The sequence below is a fragment of the Hyaena hyaena genome, unplaced genomic scaffold (genome assembly GCF_003009895.1).
Source record: "Hyaena hyaena isolate Hyena2069 unplaced genomic scaffold, ASM300989v1 scaffold_58, whole genome shotgun sequence".
In the NCBI taxonomy this organism is placed as follows: Eukaryota; Metazoa; Chordata; class Mammalia; order Carnivora; family Hyaenidae; genus Hyaena; species Hyaena hyaena.
In genome coordinates, this window is record NW_024080689.1 from 457,845 (window position 1) to 477,950 (window position 20,106).

Sequence of the window (20,106 nt, forward strand, 5' to 3'; positions counted from 1 at the left end):
TGAGCCCCCCAGATACCTCTCGATGGCGTGTCTTGAAGGCCTCCCAGGCCTGAATCAGGCTCAGCTTTTGGCCTCTCTCTGGCTGTTTTCCTCACGGCTTCCTGCTGGTCTAGACAGAAAAGCTAGTTTTCCTCTTCCCCTGCCCCGTGTCCCCAAGGACTGGCCTGTGATCTGTCCTAGAGCATTGGCTCTGTTTCTTTCAGAGCACCCACCTCATTCTGGATCTTTCAGTAATTAATTCTGTGTGGCCTCTAGATCAGCATCCAAGTTCTGGGACAGGACATCCTGTCGGAGAAGATGGACGCTGCAAGCTGCCAAGTGGGGGAAGTGGGGCACCATCTTGGAGTGGGGCCTCAGGAGCTGGGCCCTCGGGGCGCTCCCTCTGGCCCCAGGGAGCCTCCCAGCTGTGCCGTCAAAGAGGAGTCGGACGTGGAGCAAGAATTAGGTGCGGGGCGCTTCCCTGTGGTGATATGGGTGTGCTGTGTCCTCGGGGAGATTTGGGGACTGTGGTTGGTCGGCCCGAGGCTGAGGTGACGGTGATTGCTGCCAGATTTCGGTGTCTCTAGAAAGTTTGGAGATGGGGCGGACCCAGTGAGTCCCTCTGGTGGGAGGTTTGGTCCGTGAGTCTCCTGCACGGCTGGGCCGGGCCACGTGGGATTTGGTTGTGAGGAAGGAGGAGGAAACCGTGGGTGAGACTGTTGGCAAGGTCAGAGGAACTGAGGTTTGTTGGGCGGGGGGATGGGGACCTGTTCTGATGTGTACGATTTCCCCTGCGCCCTCCGGGGAGTGGTTTGCGACGACACCCAGAGTCTTCAAACCTTATGCTCCTCTCTGCAGCCGTGGCCGTTGGCGCGCCTGCTGCCGCCCCGGAGGAAAGGCTGGTGGGAGACCAGGACCTGGGGGCCTCCTTCCTCCAAGCAGCTTCTCAGGTGAGCAGCTTCTCAGGTGAGCCTGCCTGCCTCTCTGACCCCCGCGCCGGGCTCCAGGCGGGTGCGCGGAAAGGGGACGTGTTGTCGGAAGCGGAGTAGGGAGGACAGCCTAGCAGGGGCACCAGGAACGCGCACCCGGAATGGAACCCGAGTCGCGGTATTTCTCCTGCGGCAGAAGGCGTAGTGACGGTCCTCTCGATCATGGAGTCTGCACCACTCTTCCTGGAAGAGGTGCCTGTGAAGCGGCCGCCTGTTCCTCCTGTTTCCGGACGGCGGTTCCGCCGAGGAAAGGCTCCATTTCCTGCTCTCAGCCTCCCCCGTGGGTGTCAGTTTGAGATTTTGAACGATTACCTGTAACTTGGTCCAGACGACCCCCCCAACTCTATGGCGGTGCAGTCACCTAACGGTAAACCGCACATATTTCAAGTGTGTGGTTTGGTAAGTTTTTTGACACGTATACACACGTGTGACACCGTGACCGCAGGCAGGATGGTGAACGTACCTGTGAGGCCCAAGGTTTCCTTTTGCCCTATTGTGACCCCTCCCTCCTGCCCCCACCACCCCCAGGGCCGAGATCCCAAGTCCCGCTGAGCTGCTTTCTGTCACCGTGCATCAGCTTGCATCTTCTAGAATTGTATACAACACCGAGCCATGGCATCTGTACTCATAGCTTCATTCTTCCGCATGTAATGTAATGTTTTTCTTGCTTCTTTCAATATTTTCTCAGTGATTTTTAGCGGTTTGACTACAATGGATGATCTTAGAGTCATTTTCTTCATGTTTCTTGTGCTTGGGATTCATTGGGATTCTTGGATTTGTGACTTTACAGTTTTCATCAAATTTGGAAAATTTTCTCCAACATCTCTTTGATTATCTTCTGTCTCTCCTCCTTCTTCATGTCTTTGCGGACTTTGAGAATAACCCGCACGTGGACTGTGTGTGATGATAACGTGTGTACACACATTAGAGCTCTGTGGGTTGTCCCAGAGCTGACTGGGGCTCTTCTCTATCGTTAAAAAAAAAATCTCTGTGTTTCATTTTGGATACTTCCTGTTTATACGTCTTCCAGTTCACTAATCTTTTCTTCTGCTTTGTCTGGTCCGCTGTTAACTCCATCCAGGGTATTTTTTGTCTTTTTCATATCTAGAAGTTTGAATTGAGACTTCATCACATTTTTCACATCTATACTTAACATATTCTGTCTGTCCTACATTTTCTTGAACATACAGAATATGGCTATAATGTCTGTTTTAATGTCTACTAATCTGTCAACTGTGTCATTTCTGAGTTGTTTTTGATGGATCGATTGATCTCATTGTGAGGTGTTTACTTGCTACTTACCATGCCCAGCAACCTTTGGTGGGATGTCAGGTGTGAATTTTACCTTGTTAGGTGCTGAGTGTTTTGGCGTTTCTATAAAAGTTTTTTTTTCTATGTCTGTTTATTTTTATTAAAAAAATTTTTAATGTTTATTTTTCAGAGTGAGAGAAATGGAGTATGAGCAGGGGAGGGGTAGACAGAAATGGGACACAGAATCTGAAGCAGGCTCCAGGCTCTGAGTTGTCAACACAGAGCCCAATGTAGGGCTCGAAACGAAAAACTGTGAGATCATGACCTGAGTCCAAGTTAGACACTCAACCAACTGAGCCATCCAGGTGTCCCTGTTTATTTTTTAAAAATATTTATTTATTGATTTTTGAGAGCAAGAGAGAGAGCAAGCATGTGCATGAGTGAGGAGGGCCAGAGAGAGGGGGAGATTGAATCCCAGTCTGTCAGCACTGAGCCAGACTTGGGCCTCAAACTCATGAACTGTGAGATCGTGACCTGAGCTGAATTAAGAGTTGGACACTTAACTGACTGAGCCGCGCAGGTGCCGCAAATTTATTTATTTTGAAAGAGAGAGAGTGTGTGAGCAGAGGAGAGGAGCAGAGAGAGAATCCCAAGCAGGTTCTGTACTGTCAGCGTGGAGCCTGATTGGGCCTTGAACCCAAGAACTGTGAGGTCATGACTTGAGCCGAAGCAAGAATTGGACACTTAACTGACTGAGCCACCCGGGTGCCCCCTATAAATGTTCTTGAGCTTTGCTCTGGGATGTGATTGAGTTACTTGGACGTAGTGTTAAGGCACCAGAGAGGTCTTTAGTCTGGGCTAGTTCTTCCCACCCTGAGTCCTGTGCCTGACGCTGGTTGGTGACGAGGTCTTGCGCTCTGGCCGGAGGAAAGTGTCTCCCGCCAGCACTGTTTGCTCTGCCTCTCTTGCAGGCTCTTTCCCAGACCCGAGGGGGACCCCCTGGAGATCTCCGGAGCCTTCGCTCTGTTCAGCTCCCCATTCTGGTCTGCCGCCCTACTGACTGTAGCCGCCTTTGCCTCCCAAACTTTGAGTTTCTTCCCCTGACTCTAGGAGGAGGGGGCTGCCTGGCTCGGCCTGGGACCCCCTGCCTGTGCTTCCTGGGCTGCTGGCTCTGGGCAGTGAGTTCGGCCACTGCAGGGTCACCTGATTTGTCTCCTCACTTTTGGTTTAAAAAAAATTTTTTTTTAAATGTTTATTTTTGAGAGAGAGAGAGACAGACAGACAGACAGCGCGAGCAGGGACGGCAGGGAGAGAGGGAGGCACAGAATCCGAAGCAGGCTCCAGGCTCTGAGCTGGCAGCACAGAGCCCGATGCAGAGCCTGAGCTCACAGACTGTGGGATCATGACCTGAGCCGAAGTCGGACGCTTAACCGACTGAGCCCCCCAGGCGCCCTTAAAAGAACATTTAAAAGTTATTTTAAAGACTTAAAAAAATCAACTTTTTCTGGAACCTGTACTCCTTGATCAAAGTGCTGTTTCAAACCTTGGGGAACCCGTGGGACTTGCCTCCGGGGGTCCTCTAGAGAAGGTGAGGGAGGGAGGCCGGAGGCTGGTGGTGATGTGCTCCAGCCAGGCATAAGCTCCAGGCTGTAGAGACCAGAATACCAGCTTCACAGTCTCCCCTGGCGACAGGGATGGGACAGGTGAGGAGCAGGACAGAGCTTTTCAGTGACTCGGGTACCTGTCTAACTACTGTCAAGGTACCTGGAAACCAGATTTTCAGGAGGTCTTATAGTGCAGAAGATTTGGGGACTCTGAAATATTTCAAGCAGACGTGAGGATTATTGTTGCTGCTTCTGTAGTAAGTACAGAGTAATTCCTCTGAGAGGTCTGCACAATTTGTGAATATCTTTCAGCTCATAGAATGAAGCATTCACTAAACACTACGCCACCACACTGACCATGACTCGTTCTGGATTGTTCCCTCGCATCACCATGCCTGTGTCTGTCCGCATTTCCCTGTGTTTGGCAGGTAACTGATAAACAGCCCCTCGATCCAAACAAACAAAAGTCATTCCTAACCAGTCCCAGTAGCCCCGCTCCAAACTCTAACGAGAGCCACGTGCACCAGAAGACCTTGATGTTTAGTGGATGCTTTTTAAGTGAAGGGGACCTTAAAATAGAAGTGATCACTCCCTTGAATCTCCTTGATAGGTTGGGAGCCTCGTGTACAATGCGAGAATAGTCGGGTAGCGCCCCACGCAGATTCATGGTTAGAAACCAGGAGTGAGTGAGAGCCTCACGCGGACTCGGGGACGCGTTTTCTCACGGTCCTGTGTCTCAGATTTTGGGCGAGGAACGCGGCGCAGGATCCGACCCGTGGGCTGTCCGCTGCGGCAGCGCCTCCTGGGCCCACAAGGTGGCGCCGTCTCCACACAAGATGGAGAGGAGCTTTCCATGGGATTCCACAGTTGTGTCCTTCCAGGTCAGGGCGAGGATTGCTCCTCTTGTGAAAGTGAGGGCGGGGCGGGTGGCCTGCCTGTGGAGGGGGTTTATTCACACACTCCTGGCTTCTTGGCCCTTCCCCGAGTGGCTCAGCGGCTGCGAGCGCAGGTGCCCCGAAGCGCCTTTTCTGCGCCCTGAATGCGCTGACTGTGGCCCTTGGGGGTTCTGGTGGCGGCAGCGATTCTTCGCCGCCCTGGGCCGAGCTCGGCAGGGCCCCTCCGGCGCCCACGGCCTGGGCCCCGCGTCCCGCAGGCCGGGCAGCCCCGACTGCGCCCAGCTGGCCCGCCGTCTCTGCCGGGGGCGCAGCAAGGGCCTGTGTCCCTGGTCGTGACGGCCGAGGAGCCCGGGGTCGGCGTGCGCTCAGACGGCTCCCCTCGGGGGCTGTTAGGGTGGCTTCCTTCGCAGGCGAGCGAGATAGTGCAGTTCAGGTCTGAACTCCTTTCAAAGTCGGAAGTGTTATTTTTTATTTATTTTTTTAAGTTTATTTTTTTTATTTAAAAAATTCTTTTAATGTTTATTGACTTTTGAGAGACAGCGCCAGCGGGGGAGGAGCAGAGACAGAGGGGGGGGGGGCACAGAATCTGAAGCGGCTCTAGGCTCTGAGCTGTCAGCACAGAGCCCGACGCGGGGCTCGAACTCGTGAACCACAAGACGCTGACCTGAGCTGGTCTGGCGCCTAACCAGTTTAGCCACCCAGGCGCCCCCGTTTATTTATTCTGAGAGAGAGAGAGGGAGAGAGTGAGCGAGCATGGGAGAGGGGCAGAGAGCGAGGGAGAGAATCTCAAGCAGGTTCCTTGCTGTCAGCACGGAAACCATGAGATCGTGACCTGAGCCGAAATCAGTAGCTGGACACTGAACTGACTGAGCCACCCAGGTGCCCCCAAAGTTGAAAATTTTAAATTTAAATTCAAATTAAGGGGCGCCTGGGTGTCTCAGTACATTGAGCATCTGACTTCAGCTCAGGTCATGGATCTCACGCTTTGTGGGTTCGAACCCCGCCTGGGGCTCTGCTGACAGCTCAGAGCCTGGAGCCTGTTCAGATTCTGTGTCTCCCTCTCTGACCCTCCCCTGCTCACGCTGTCTCTCTCTGTCTCAAAAATAAACTATAAGAAATTTAAAAAAAATAAAATTAAAATTAAAAATGTGGTTAGTTAATACTTAAGTATATTGTGAAATACATCTGTCACTTTTCACAGTTTTATCCTAAAAATATCCAACCCCTCTATTTCTTTTTAAACTTTTTGCTGAGTTATCTGCTACTTGCAGACTTTTTGGTAAACCATTCTTTTTCAGGCCTTTCTCCTTCCCCCTGATATGCTACGAGGCGGACTGGACTCGGGCCTGAGAGTAGCTTCCCGAGCGCACCGCGTGCGCACAACAGCCCGTTTCCTTACTCGCCCTCCGCATGTTTGCTCCCTGTAGCCTGGCTGTTGGTAATAATGGATGCCTCTCGACCTCGGGGTTCCTGAAAGAGGGCAGAATCCCCCGATTCTCGGTGCAAACCCTTGCGATCCTGGGAGGCCGGGGGTCCCGTAGGCCGCACACGACGTGCGCCGGGGGCCTGCTGCGTCCTGGGCGCGGGGCTCCGGGGCGGCGTCTGGCCCAGCGGCACAGTGAAGACGGCCAGGCTGGGGCCTGAGAACCCGGGCCTGGGCTGCCGGCCGCCCCGCCGTCCGGGCCGGGGCTCCCGCGCTGCGCCCCTCGGCGGGGACGCTGGGCTTGAATTCGTAGGAGCCAACTCGTCGGGCAGCGCTCACCGGAGAACGAGGGCGGGTTTTGGGGGGATAATTGGGGTGCGCCTTGCTCCAGAGGACCCATCGATTTTCCACTAAGTGGACGGAAAACCGGCCTGACGTTAGACTTTAGTCTCACACTGTTGGGGAGGCTCCACGAGTGCCCTCTGTCCCTGCCCTGAACCCCCCCCTCCACCTGTTGCAGGGAGGCTCTGTCGCATCCGACTTCTTGTGGACGCCTCCCACCCATTTGCTGCTTTGTACCTGCTTTTCTAACAAATTCCCTTTTAACTTCTTTTCCCTCTTGAATTTCCAGATTAAAAAAAATTTTTTAGTGTTTGTTTTTGAGACAGAGAGAGAGAGAGAGAGTGAGCAGGGCTGGGACAGAGAGAGGGAGACAGAATCTGAAGCAGCACCAGGCTCTGAGCTGTCAGCACAGAGCCCCACCTGGGGTTCAAACCAGTGAACTGTGAGATCATGACCTGAGCTGAAGTCAGATGCTTAATGACTGAGCCACCCAGGCACCACATGAATTTCCAGATTTTAATGAACTGTTGGCAATATCAGACTCCTACTGTTCAAAGACCTCTCTTAAAAGCACTGAGTTAAAAGAAGGTGTGATTGGGTGGCTCAGTTGGTGAAGCATCCAACTCTTTTTTTCCCCTCTAAATCTTTTATTTAGTTTTGAGAGAGAGAGAACAGGAGAAGGGGAGACAGAGGATCCAAAGTGGGCTCCCCACTGAGAGCACAGAGCCCGAGGCGGGGCTTGAACTCAAAAACTGCAAGACCATGACCTGAGCCTAAGTTGGTCCTTTAACCGACTGAGCCACCCGGGCGCCCCAAGCATCCAACTCTTGATCTCGGCTCAGGTCATGATCTCCCGATTGGTGAGATCAAGCCCCGCATCGGGCTCTGTGCCGACAGTGTGGAGTCTGTTTGGGATTCTCTCTCTCCCTCTGCTCCTCCTTCATGCTCTCACTTTCTCTCTCTTTTTCTCAAAATATTTAAAAAAGAAAGCAAGAAAAAAAAAGGACAGGGTAGAAAAGGCCTCTCTGCTTTCTTTTTTTTTTTTTTAAATGTTTTATTTATTTCTAGGAGAGAGAGGGAGAGAGACAGCGTGAGCAGGGGAGGGTCAGAGAGAGAGGGAGTCACAGACTGAAACAGGCTCCAGGCTCTGAGCTGGCAGTCAGCACAGAGCCCGACACGGGGCTCGAACCCACGAACCGCGAGATCATGACCCAAGCGAAAGTCAGACGCTTAACCGACTAAGCCACCCAGGCGCCCCAAGGCCTCTCTGCTTTCTGTGTTCTTCACTCCTACGTATGTGCATCTGAAAAAGAAAACACCCCCGCACTTAAAATCTAGATGTTTTCTAACCAGGGCAAGAAACACTGACAAGGGGACTGTAGTTTTCCCCTTGGCCTCTTCCCTTGAACCGTGATTCCTTAGATCGTCTGATGGCCAGGCAGCGAGGGCACAGGCCTGCTTTCCTCCGCTTCCCTATGCGGGGAGTGGGGGGGTGGGGAAGGCTGGGTTCAGAAGCCTGCACCAGAGTCATGTCATTGCATGTTTTCTAGGAGCAGTGGAGGCACCTGGATTCCACCCAGAAGGAGCAGTACTGGGATCTCATGCTGGAGACCTAAGGGAAGATGGTCTCTGGAGGTGAGGGCGTGGGCCACCCCCATGGGAGCACGTTTCCCGTGTCCGCTGGAGAGGCCTGCTCCCGTGGACGTTCTTCAGGGGCAGGGGGGTCCTGGGGATGGGGCTGGGAACTGGAGACAGCGGGCCCCGTGTGCCCCGAACTGTCAGGGCTGCGTTCGTGTGGCTCCTCCTTAAACGCACGGCAGCGGTGATGGTGTTCCCGTGTTAAGGATGACGAGAGGGAGGGTCCGCTCACGCCGGCGGCTCCCTGTCACGTTGCTCGTGGGTGCAGAGTTCAGGACGCAGCTCGCTGTGTCTGAGTCCCTGCTCTGTGCCACTGAGCCCCACTGTCCCGGCCAAGTGCTGGTCGTCCAGACGCGAGCCTTCGTGTGCGGGCCCTTCCTGGTGACCTTGTGACCTCCGCCATACATCCGGTCATGGTGTGGGCCCTGGTGGCTTAGAAGCTTCCGGTAGCCTTCTGCGAGAAGTTGTTTTACGTGGTCCCCAGATCCTTCCTGCTTCCTCTTCACGTTCAGGTTGTGCCTTTGAAAGACCCAGCCCGGTCCCTAGTTCTCCCCATTCACCTGCTCATGTCCCTCCGTGTAGCAGGCATTTCAGGTTCCAAGTCCGACCCGGCCGAGTCAGCGGAGCATGGGGAAGAGCTGTCCGGACGGCGCCCCCCTCTTAGTGAGAAGACCCCAAGAGCCTCCTGCACAGGTGAGCGCTCTCTCCCTGGGCCCGAGCCCCTCCTGGCCTCCTGCCATTAAATTGGAGGGGGGTACAGGGACCTGAGGTCCGTGGCACTGTCTGGAATGAGGCTCGATCTGGTCAGTCCGGTGTGAGCGCCGAGGTCGGGTCCCCTTGCCTCCTGCGCACGTAATTGCAGAACAGCGACCACACGGGACCCGCAGCCTTCGGGCTCGACGGCCGTGACAGCTCGCTTCCTCGGGTGACTCAGGGTCCATACAGACTGAGGGCAACTCAGATAGGAGGAGAGCTCCATTCTAGAAAGATTATGGAGCAGCACTGCACAATAGCCCTTCCCGACGCTTTCACTGTTTGTAATTTGGTTATGGTGAAGGGAACCGAGTAAGACACACAGACAGAACATTTGACTGATCTCCCGGCCCCCGACTTTGACTAAAACCCTTCCTGTGAATCGGGTGTTCTAAGACAGGGGGCGAAGAAGTATGTGAACTTCTGCTGCCACGTGGCTGTCACCCTTTGTTTCCTGCGCTCTGTTTAAAGCATTGCAGGCTTAACGCCTGACTGCCACACACACCCCGCACCCCCAGCGCCCGTACAGACTCTTTGCCATGTGTAGAAGACCCCAGAACTGCGGAGGAGGAGGGGGACCAGGGGTGACACTCGTACACAAGTCGCTGTCCCCAGGGGCATCCCGTTAGGCCCCTTTGCTAACTTGCTACAGAGACCGCAAGCTTCAAGTGAAACACACGATTTTAAATTTGATCAGTACGTTTATCATATTGCTGTTTTCCCAAAGATTCCTCCGGAGCAGTTTTCTCAAGCTGCATTTCATGACGAGTCAGTGTAGTGTGAAATCATGTTGTGGGCTGTATCCAGCACTTTAAAAAATGCAGTAAGATTGAATGAAAATAGCAGAAAATATTAGGGTAGGTAGTATTTTTGGAAATCTTTGTTCTAAGTATGTGTGTATGTTCCATATTTCTTTTAATTAAGAAAAATTTTTTTAGGGGTGCCTGGGTGGCTTAGTCGGTTAAGCATCCAACTTTTGCTTAGGTCATGATCTCGCGATTCATGGGTTCGAGCCCCGCGTTGGGCTCTGTGCTGACTGCCAGCTCAGAGCCTGGAGCCTATTTCAGAGTCTGTATCTCCCTCTCTCTCTGACCCTCCCCTGCTCAAGCTGTCTCCCTCTCTCTCTCTCTCTCTCTCTCCTAGAAATAAATAAAAATATTAAAAAAAAAGAAAAAAATTTTTAATGCTTATTTATTTTTGAGAGAGAGACAGAGAGAGACAGAGACAGAGCACAAGCTGGGGAGAGGTAGAGAGAGGGGGAGACGCAGAATCTGAAACAGGCTCCAGGCTCCGACCTGTCAGCACAGAGCCCGACACGGGGCTCGAACCCACAAACCGTGAGATCATGACCTGAGCCGAAGTCAGACGCTTAACCGACTGAGCCACCCAGGCGCCCCTATATAAACACATTTCTTACTGTGAGTAGTTTGAAAACACTGAGTTGAGGAAAATTCTCATTTAAGATTGTGGTGCGAACTATTTAATGGTCCTCAGAGATTTCATGCTTTAAAGTTGAGTTTTTGGAACCATACATGTGTTATTTGGGAAAATGATTGTTAAGTAGTTAACTGAAAGAATACTTCAAAGATACTAATGGGTCTTGAAGGGAGAATGTTTCATCAACATTAGATCTGTGAATATTCAGAATCTGTCATTTCAGCCTGGCTGGCTCAGTTGGTCGAGGATGCAGCCTGATCTCGGGGTCATGAATTTGAGCCCCATGTTGGGCATGGAGCCTATTTAAAAAAAAAAAAAAAAAGAGGGGCGCCTGGGTGGCTCAGTCGGTTAAGCATCCGACTTTGGCTCAGGTCATGATCTCGTGGTTCACAGGTTTGAGCCCCGCGTCGGGCTCTGTGCTGACAGCTCGGAGCCTGGAGCCTGCATCAGATTCTGTGTCTCCATCTCTCTCTGACCCTCCCCTGCTCACGCTGTCTCTCTCTCTCTCTCAAAAATAAATAAAACATTAAAAAATTTTTTAAATAAAAAAAAGAGTCATTTTAGAAAGGTAAAATCATTAAAATGATGGGATGCAGGTATACAAATAGATGCACTGGCCAGTGGAACAGAAAAGAGAGCCTTGAGAGGCTCGTCTGGATAACAATTTGACGTGAGGTGAAGGAGGCCATCAGGTCTGTTCTTCTGAGGCAAGAGGAATCGGTGTAAATATGATGAATGTCATATACCAAAATAAGTTGGAAATAGATTGAAAAAGAGATAAAATAGAAACATAATAATAAGGAAGGAAATGGGTGAATGTTTCACTCACGTCTGGGCGGGGAAGGTTTTATCAGTGTAAAACCATTGAGGAGGGGTGCCTGGGGGGCTCAGTCGTCAAGCGGCCGACTCCAACTCAGGTCATGACCTCACAGTTCATGGGTTCGAGCCCCATGCCAGGCTCTGGAGCCTGCTTCAGATTCTGTTTTTCCCTCTCTCTCTCTGCCCCTCCGCCGCTCATGCTTTGTCTCTCTCAAAAATAAACAAACATTAGAAAAAAATAGACTTGAGTATATTTAAAAATAAGAACCCCCCCCACAACTTACACATATACATAAATGACTGAAAACAAAGTTCAGGGAACTGGATTGAGGAAAAACATTGTTCATGAACATGACACATAAATGATTTTCTTTCTTTCTCTCTCTCTCTCTCTCTCAGTGTTTATTTTTGAGAGAGAAAGAGAGAGAGCGAGCAAGTAGGGGATGGGCAGAGAGAGGAGACGACAGAGTATCTTAAGCAGGCTCCATGCTGACAGCAGAAAGCCCGATGCAGGGCTCGAGCTCACAAACCGTGAGATCATGACCTGAATGAAGTCAGATGCTGAACCAACTGAGCCACCCAGGTGCCCCTAAATGATTATTTTTCATAACATGGTGAGAGTTAATGCAGGATAATAAGGAAAAGAAAGACTTTCCCAGTTAAAGAATGGACAGCAGTCTTCACGAAAAATAGCTCATAAAAGTGAAAAAATTCATCCTTTAATAACAAAGGTGTTAAGACTTAGAACAGTGATAAACTGTTTTCACTGGTCTCAAAGGCCAATATTTTATTATTTATTTATATTTATGAATTTTTTTAAATTTATTTTTTAAATTTACATCCAAGTTAGCTAGCATATAGGGCAACAGTGATTTCAGGAGTGGATTCTGTAATGCCCCTTACCCATTTGCCCCCCCCCCAACCTCCCCCAGTAACCCTCTGCTTGTTCTGCATATTTGAGGAACCTCCTCACTGTTTCCCAGAGTGCCTGCATCCGTTTGCATTCCCACCAGCCGTGCCAAAGAGGTCCTCTTTCTCTGCATCCTCACCAACATCTGTTGTTGCCCGAGTTGTTCATGTTAGCCGTTCTGACAGGTGTGAGGTGGTATCTCATTGTGGCTTTGGTTTGTATTTCCCTAATGATGAGTGGCGTTGAGCATCTTTTCATGTATTGGTTGGCATCTGGATGTCTTCTTTGGAGACGTGTCTATTCATGTCACTGGATCATTTTATTGGGGTGTTGAGTTTGATAAGTGTTTTATAGATTTGGATACTAACCCTTTATCTGCTATGTCGTTTGCAAATATCTTCTTGCATTCTGTCACTTGCCGTTTAGTTTTGCTGATTGTTGCCTTTGCTGTGCAGAAGCTTATTTTGATGAGGTCCCAATAGTTCATTTTTGCTTTTGTTTCCCTTACCTCCAGAGAGATGTTGAATAAGAAGTTGCTGTGGCTGAAGTCAGAGAGGTTTTTGCCTGCTTTCTCTTTGAGGATTTTGATGGCTTCCTGTCTTACATTTAGGTCTTTCATCCATTTTGAGTTTATCTTTGTGTGTGGTGTAAGAAAGTGGTCCAGGTTCATTTTGCTGCATGTAGCTGTCCGGTTTTCCAACACCATTTTGCTGAAGAGACTGTCTTTATTCCATTGAATATTCTTTTCTGCTTTGTCATAGATGAGTTGGCCATACATTCGTGGGTCCATTTCTGGGTTCTCTATTCTGTTCCACTGATCTGAGTGTCTGTTTTTTGTGCCAGTATCATACTGTCTTGATTACAGCTTTGTGATACAGCTCAAAGTCCAGGGTTGTGATGCCTCCTGCTTTGGTTTTCTTTTTCAAGATTACTTTGGCTATTTGGGGTCTTTTCTGGTTCCATACAAATTTTAGGATTGTTTGTTCTAGCTCTGTGAAGAATGCTGGTGTTATTTTGATAGGTATTGCATTGAATATGTATATTGCTTTGAGTAGTATTGACATCTTAACAATATTTGTTCTTTGTATCCAGGAACGTGGAATATTTTTCTATTTTTGTGTGTCTTTTTCAATTCCTTTCATAAGCTTTCTATAGTTTTCAGTGTATAGATTTTTCAACAAAGGCCAATACTCTAGAAATATTCAGTACTTAAGTTCCGAGCACTGTCCTTTGCTTAGCCCAGCTGCTCATATCAGGGGATGGCACGGACATGGATATCGATTCGCCAGCCAGTGCCAGGAGTCTCAGTGTCCACATTCATACCTGTTGACGTGGTAATAACACTGTAAGGAACCCAAGTTGTCAGAAATGTGGGCAAAAACATACAAAGGAAAATCGCAGTGTTATTTATAGTAGCAAACCCACAACAAACAACCTTGGTGTTGAGAGTGGGAAAAATCCTCCAGTAAATCATGTGTTTGTTATTATGTGTTTATGGTGCTATCTCCACGATGGACCCTTATTCAGCTTTCACGTATTTATGACAGTTTCTTTAAAGACAAGAGAAAGTGCCTTTGTCATTTGAGAGGGGTGTGTTCTAAGGCTTTGTGAATTAAGTCAGATCTAATTCTGTAGCAGATTCCTGGGACTCTAGCATATAATTTGAAGGCACTCATGCAGGAAAGAGAAAGGTAAATAACTTCCTTAGATCTACAGAAATAATGTATTAAAGTTAGTAAATGGTACATTCATGCCCAGACTGAGATATCTACTTAAAAAAAATATTTATTTTTGAGAGAGAGAGAGAGAGAGAAAGCAAGCAGGGGAGGGATGGAGAGGGGGGGACAGAGGATCTGAAGTGGACTCTGCGCTGACAGCAGAGAGCGTGATGCAGGGCCCGAACTCACGAACCGTGAGATCATAACCTGAGCTGAAGTTGACACTCAGTCGACTGAGCCACCCAGGCGCCCTTGAGGGATCCACTTTTATGTTATGGCCTCACTGTGCATTAAAGCAATGGCAGAGTGACACATGAATGCATTTCGTGGATTTTGGGGTTACTTGTGAATGGGAGAATCCATGTGAAATTGATAAATAACCACCATCAATGCCAGAAAGCCGGGTATAGAACTGTGTATACAGTAGGATATCGGTTATGTCCTCTCCCCCCCAAAAGCACGCACGGACATACACAAAGATCAGAAGGAAGTACATAGTCATGGTTGCTACCTCTGGATGCTGTGATTGAGGTCGATTTGGTTTTCTTCTTTTAATGTTTTTCTCTCCAGATTGTTTTTAGTGTTTTAGATGTGATCAGATAAAAACACATTGTTTTGCAAAGTGACACCCTTAGGTAAGGCACTTGTTTTTCCTGGGCCTGAAGAAATGTCTGCTGCTCACTTCGGGGGCGGGGGCGGCCAGCCAAGCTCTCCGTGTGCCCCTCTGCCACGTGACATCCAAGAGCAGTGGGTGCCCGTACTCAGGCCGGCTGGGCTGGCGTCTTCCTCCCTCTCTCCCTGATGCCTTCTTGATGAGGACAGTTCATGTGTCCTGATGACCTTTTCCTTGACGTAGGAGTCCAAAAACAGCAGGCCACCGACTGAGCGATGTCCAATCTTCTTTCTTCTTCCAGGAAACAGGCAGGAGAATGACAAAGAGAACCTGAATTTGGAAAACTGCAGGGGCCAGGAGCCTTCTGAGGTCCCCTGCCTCGCCCCAGGGGACGCACCTTCCCAGGCCTCCTTGGGTGGCCTCTTTGGTGAGGACGCACCCAGACGCTTTGGAGAAGGGGACGGTCTCCCGGAGGCCCCAGAAAACCTTCGGGGTGAGGGACCCGCGGGCCAGCTCTCTACTCAAGAAAGGAATTCTGGGAGACAGCACGTGACCAGTCCCCACCCAGAAGAACTGTCCCGGCTGTGGCTGGAGGGGAAGAGAGAGGCCTCCCCGAAGGGACAGCCGAGGGCCCCCATGGCCCAGAAGCTCCCCACCTGCAGGGAGTGTGGGAAGAGCTTTTACAGGAATTCTCAGCTCGTGTTTCACCAGAGAACCCACACCGGAGAGACGTACTTCCAGTGCCCCACCTGCAAGAAGGCCTTTCTGCGGAGCTCAGACTTCGTGAAGCACCAGAGAACCCACACGGGCGAGAAGCCCTGCAAGTGCGACCAGTGCGGGAAGGGCTTCAGCGACTTCTCAGGCCTGCGCCACCACGAGAAGATCCACACGGGCGAGAAGCCCTACAAGTGTCCCATCTGCGAGAAGAGCTTCATTCAGAGGTCCAACTTCAACAGGCACCAGAGAGTGCACACGGGCGAGAAGCCTTACAAGTGCCCCCGCTGCGGGAAGAGTTTCAGCTGGAGCTCCAGCCTAGATAAACATCAAAGGTCCCATCTGGGAAAGAGGCCCTTTCAGTAGCCAAAGCCCCCTCGGCCCCTTTCTATCTCTGGGCCATTTCAAAATACTTCGTTCCGTCTGGGGAAATTGCGTCTCTCGAAGGCCAGCCCTGTTCTCTCTGCTTTTTTTCTTTCTTTTTTCTTTTATAATGGATTTGAAAGCCGGGTCACCTGGACACGGCTTTGGACCTGGAGGGCACGTTGGCCTCTGGGTTGGATTTCGCGTTGGTTTAATTTCTCGTCTCCACATCAGGAGAGAGTGGTCTTCCTCCTTCGGATCGTCTCTCGTGGCTCCTTGGGGAGAAAGGCTCACTGGGGGACCCTGTTCGACACGTGCTGTCTGGGGCGGGCTTAACTGGATTGGCCGCAGTGGTGGCTCATGGGAGGAGCCTCGGGTCAGCTGTTGGGGAACGGGGGTTGGAGAGCGGGTCTTCTGTCACAGGAGGGGCAGCGGAGAAGGCCTGTGTGTTCACGCGTGTTCTTGGTCATACGAGTGCAAAGTCAACCTCAAGTGTGTCTCATTCTAAATAAACTTCTTGAGTAACCCCCTGTCGTTTCTGTGTCTGAAGCGCCCACTGTGTTCTAATCGTAACTTAGAGTTCATGTTCTCATGGGGTGGCCCTGAACGGTAGTTGAGCACCTGACCATCCCATAGAGACTTACCAGGTTTCCCATCAGCTGATGGGTGACAGGATACCGCTAACCTGGTGCTAGCGCTGGGCATTCTCACCTCCCACTTGCTCACTTGCCTCCGCCTGCCCCTCTTTCTCCTGGGTATCAGTTTTCTAGAATGTTCTGTGTTTTAAAATCACCTTCCGTACCCCCTGTTGTCAGTAGATACTAGGAAGAAGTCAGTAGTAGTGATGGAATGTCTGTTCTGTCTAGGGGTGTGACACATACGTCTAACCTGCCCACCTGTCCCGTCTTCGAAGTCACATGCCTCTTGCCTGCTCCGATTTTACTCTTGCTGGTGAGGACCCAGAAGGCTGAGGCTAACGGGGAGGGCAGGTCTGCCTCCCTGCAAACAGCGAGCTGTTAGGCACAAAGCAGCAGATTGTTGGCAAGCCATGGCAAGTGAGTTACCAAGAGATCAAACTCAAGTTGGAAATCTTGGATTCCAGAGGGATTTTTAACCCCCTTGTAGCATGAAGGTGAGGGGGAAGGCCCCTCATTAGGAAGTGCAGGAACCACAGGGCAGAAAGCAAGAAAATCATGGAGGAACTAGCCTTTGCTTTTGTATTTGGCACAGCAGAGATTTGGAGGCTGGCGGGTGTTTATGTTTTAATTTTTTAAAAAAGTTTATTTATTTTGAGAGAGATTAGCCAGCCCTCCCGGGGACTGGGATACCAGCTCGAGTTTAAGGGCCCCTGTTGCAAATCATAGTTCATCAAGGGTATGTGGGGGGGATGATTCCAGAAAGAATACTGGGCCCTCCTGGACTCTTCTTAGCAAACAGGCCTTTCCTGTAAGAGCTCTTTAAAACTGTGGAACTCTTTGGGATTCCAGCAAAAATTTGTTCGACAGAGAAAAATCTAGAAAGCTTTTAGGCTAAACTGCTGCAGGCACCGGGTTTCTCCGTGGATCCCTCTGAAATGACCTGAAGGATGATCGAGATACTGGGAAACACGGCCCCTCATTTGAGCTTGTGCCCTCAGCACACGCCAAGTCTTTAACTTACTGAGTGCATGTGTGAGTTCATGAAGGGTAAGTGTCCTGTGTATACATCCCGTGTCCTCTAGATCAGTGACGGGCAAAATGTGGCCCAGCATCTGTTTTCCTAAGTATGGTGTTAGCGGAGCACAGCCACACCCGTTTATGTATGTGCTGGGGCTGTCGTGGCAGAGTTGAGTCACTGCAGCGGAGAACAAACCATTTACCATCTGGCCCCTTCCAGGAACATTCTGGTGGTCCCTGATCCAGGGTAACGAGTCTCAAACTGTAACGTGGGTACCTGTCACCTAGGGAGCTGGTGATCGTGCAGCTTCTGATTCAGGGGCGCCGCTGACGCCGCTAGTCCTCAGAGCGGCTGGGAGCCGTGTGACTGCGCCAGGGCTCAGGCGTGTGCGGCGCGTTTCTCTTGGTCTCTGCAGGATCATCTGTGGCTCTGCCACTTGAAAAGCTGGGACCAGACACAGTTGAGGAATAAGTCACTTTATTAGGAACGGTGCAGCGTTGTGAAATGTTCCCCTTCCCCTTGATCCTGGGCCCGTATTCCTCCAGCCCGGCCTCCCTGTAGGCGCTTCTCTCCAGGTTCCCTACAAGAATTCTACGGAATTGTGAGTACATGTGACTTTTAAACAAAAATTTTTTAAATGTTTATTTTTTCTTGACAGAGACAGAGTGTGATCAGGGGAGGGGAGAGAGAGGGAGACACAGACTCGGAAGCAGGCTCCAGGCTCCGAGCTGTCAGCACAGAGCCCAACGCGGGGCTCGGAATCATGAACTGCGAGATCATGACCTGAGCCGAAGTCGGACACTGAACTGACTGAGCCGCCCAGGCGCCCCGAGTACATGTGATTTCTTACCTATGCGTCGGTGGAGCCCCGGCCCCTTGTCCCTCTGGGCAACCTCCAGCCCAGCCCTGGGTTCCCAGTGGCTAAACCTGGAGAAGCAGCGCTACCCCAGCGAGAACCCACTTAGACGCATTCTCCTTCGTCTTCAGGTTGAAAGTCCACACGTAGGTGGGTCCCCGCTGGCAAGTCTTGTACACAGGACAAGGGTAGACGCCGCGGCCATCCTGCTTGTCTGCGGGGATGGCCTTGATGAACATCACGGGCATGGGGGGTGTCAGGTCCTTCAGCTTCGCCTCCGTGATGACCCCTGCCTGGGGACAAGCACATGAAAAGAGCCACCTTAGATCAGACGCAGGGCACAGCCAGCCAGCCGGCCTCTGTCAGAAGACCCAGGGGCTGAGGGTCTGCGAAGGTCTGGCTGTCCCCAGGCCTGCCCCTCACAGGCTCGCTCACGAACCATTAACCCACGATGGAGCGGCTGCTGAGATGCGGAAAACCTACTTCTGCTGTTTTCCAGCCCAAGGCACTTTCTGAAGGAGAGTTCTTGTATCATATACAAATTGGTCCCTTTGAAACTTGAGCCTCTGTTTTTATTTCCTCATCCACTCATTTCTAAGCATGTCGGATGCAACTATTTGCCAGATGGTCATCATTAAAGGTGCCGGGGGTTTGAAAGGCGAGGAAGACACAGTTCCTGCCAGCAAATGCTTTAGATTTTTAGGGTCCGGTTATGTCCTCTTCAGCTTTGTATGGGACTGCATCCACCCTCTAGAGCACTTTGACTTCTTTTTATTTTATTAAAAACATCTTTTAATGTTTTATTTATTTTTGAGAGAGAGAGAGAGAAAGAGAGACAGTGTGAGCAGGGGAGGGTCAGAGAGAGACGGAGACACAGCATCCGAAGACAGGCTCCAGGCTCTGAGCTGTCAGCACAGAGCCCGATGCGGGGCTGGAACCCACGAACCGTGAGATCATGAGCTGAACCGAAGTCGGACGCCTAACCGACTGAGCCACTCAGGCGCCCCATAGAGCACTTTGACTTGAGCAGAGCGCTGTTCTGTCTCTACTCCTGTGATAGGGACCTAAATTCTGGAGCTCTCTAGTTGGGGCCTCTGGGGTTTTCAGAGATGTCTCAAAAGAGCAATGTGGGGAGTTTATTTTTATTTATTATTATTTTTTTACTAGTCCTGAGAAATGTTCTGAGGGCCAAAAGCATTCCCACATCAAATAAGCTTGGGAAAAGCTGCGTACCAATCCCTGGGCTTGAAGCTTTACAGCACCCACTAGGACAGAGAAGACAGGAAGTCCCAGCGGTAAAGAAAAGAGATGAACTTTATTTAACCTGGGGCTCCCCAAACTTATTTGACCACAGGACTCTTTTCCTTTCAACCTATTTATTTCCCATGGCTCTAGTGTTTTATGGAATATACTTTGGGAAATGTTGATACAGAGCGATTCACAGACACTTTACGTTTGTCCTGGTGACTTTGATCCCCTTCTACCATGGATAGAGCTTGGCTCATTTTCCATGAAATGTATTAAAACAATTTTTTTTATTGTTTACCATTTTTGAGACAGTGAGCAAGCAGGGGAGGGGCAGAGAGAGAGGAAGACACAATCGGAAGCAGGCTCCAGGCTCTGAGCCGTCAGCACAGAGCCCGACACGGGGCTTGCACTCAGACTGCGAGATCATGACCTGAGCTGAAGTCAGACACTTAATCCAGTGAGCCACCCAGGAGCCCCTCCATGAAATATATTTAAAGGGGAGGATATGCCTTTTCAGTTCTGCTAGAGGCTGGTATAAGGCATGATGAGTAATAAGAACTAACAGCATCCCCTTAACCCCAACAACTGAGCGTTTATGGCAGAGAGTGGGAGAATGGTAGAACCTTTCTTTTTTCACCATGTACCATAAAACCAACCCTTTAAAATGTTTTTTTTTTTTTTTTTTTTTTTTTTTTTTTTTTTTTTTTTTTTTTTTTTTTTTTTTTTTTTTTTTTTTTTTTTTTTTTTTTTTTTACAAATAGTTTATTGTCAAATTAGTTTCTACATAACACTCAGTGCTCATCCCCAAAGTGCCCTCCTCCATGCCCATCCCCCTCCCCCCCCTTTAAAATGTTTTTTAATATACAGTCATCACTTTGTGATTCCAGAACATTTTCA

The 20,106-nt window shown here is 50.2% G+C and overlaps 2 protein-coding genes across 2 annotated transcripts in view; one reads left to right on the forward strand and one right to left on the reverse strand.

Annotated features, from left to right (window-relative positions):
* Positions 1-15,983, forward strand: part of ZNF18 (zinc finger protein 18) — a 29,134-nt gene extending 13,151 nt beyond the window's left edge. Inside the window, exons 3-5 of the mRNA XM_039231629.1 lie at positions 256-445; positions 838-929; positions 14,674-15,983. Of these exons, the coding sequence (XP_039087560.1) occupies positions 256-445; positions 838-929; positions 14,674-15,452 (1,061 nt within the window). The 3' untranslated portion in view covers positions 15,453-15,983. The remainder of the gene's footprint in view (positions 1-255; positions 446-837; positions 930-14,673) is intronic.
* Positions 15,984-17,904: 1,921 nt separating this feature from the next.
* Positions 17,905-20,106, reverse strand: part of DNAH9 (dynein axonemal heavy chain 9) — a 332,337-nt gene continuing 330,135 nt past the window's right edge. The window contains exon 69 of the mRNA XM_039231630.1: positions 17,905-18,254. Coding sequence (XP_039087561.1) covers positions 18,027-18,254 — 228 coding nt within the window. The 3' untranslated portion in view covers positions 17,905-18,026. The remainder of the gene's footprint in view (positions 18,255-20,106) is intronic.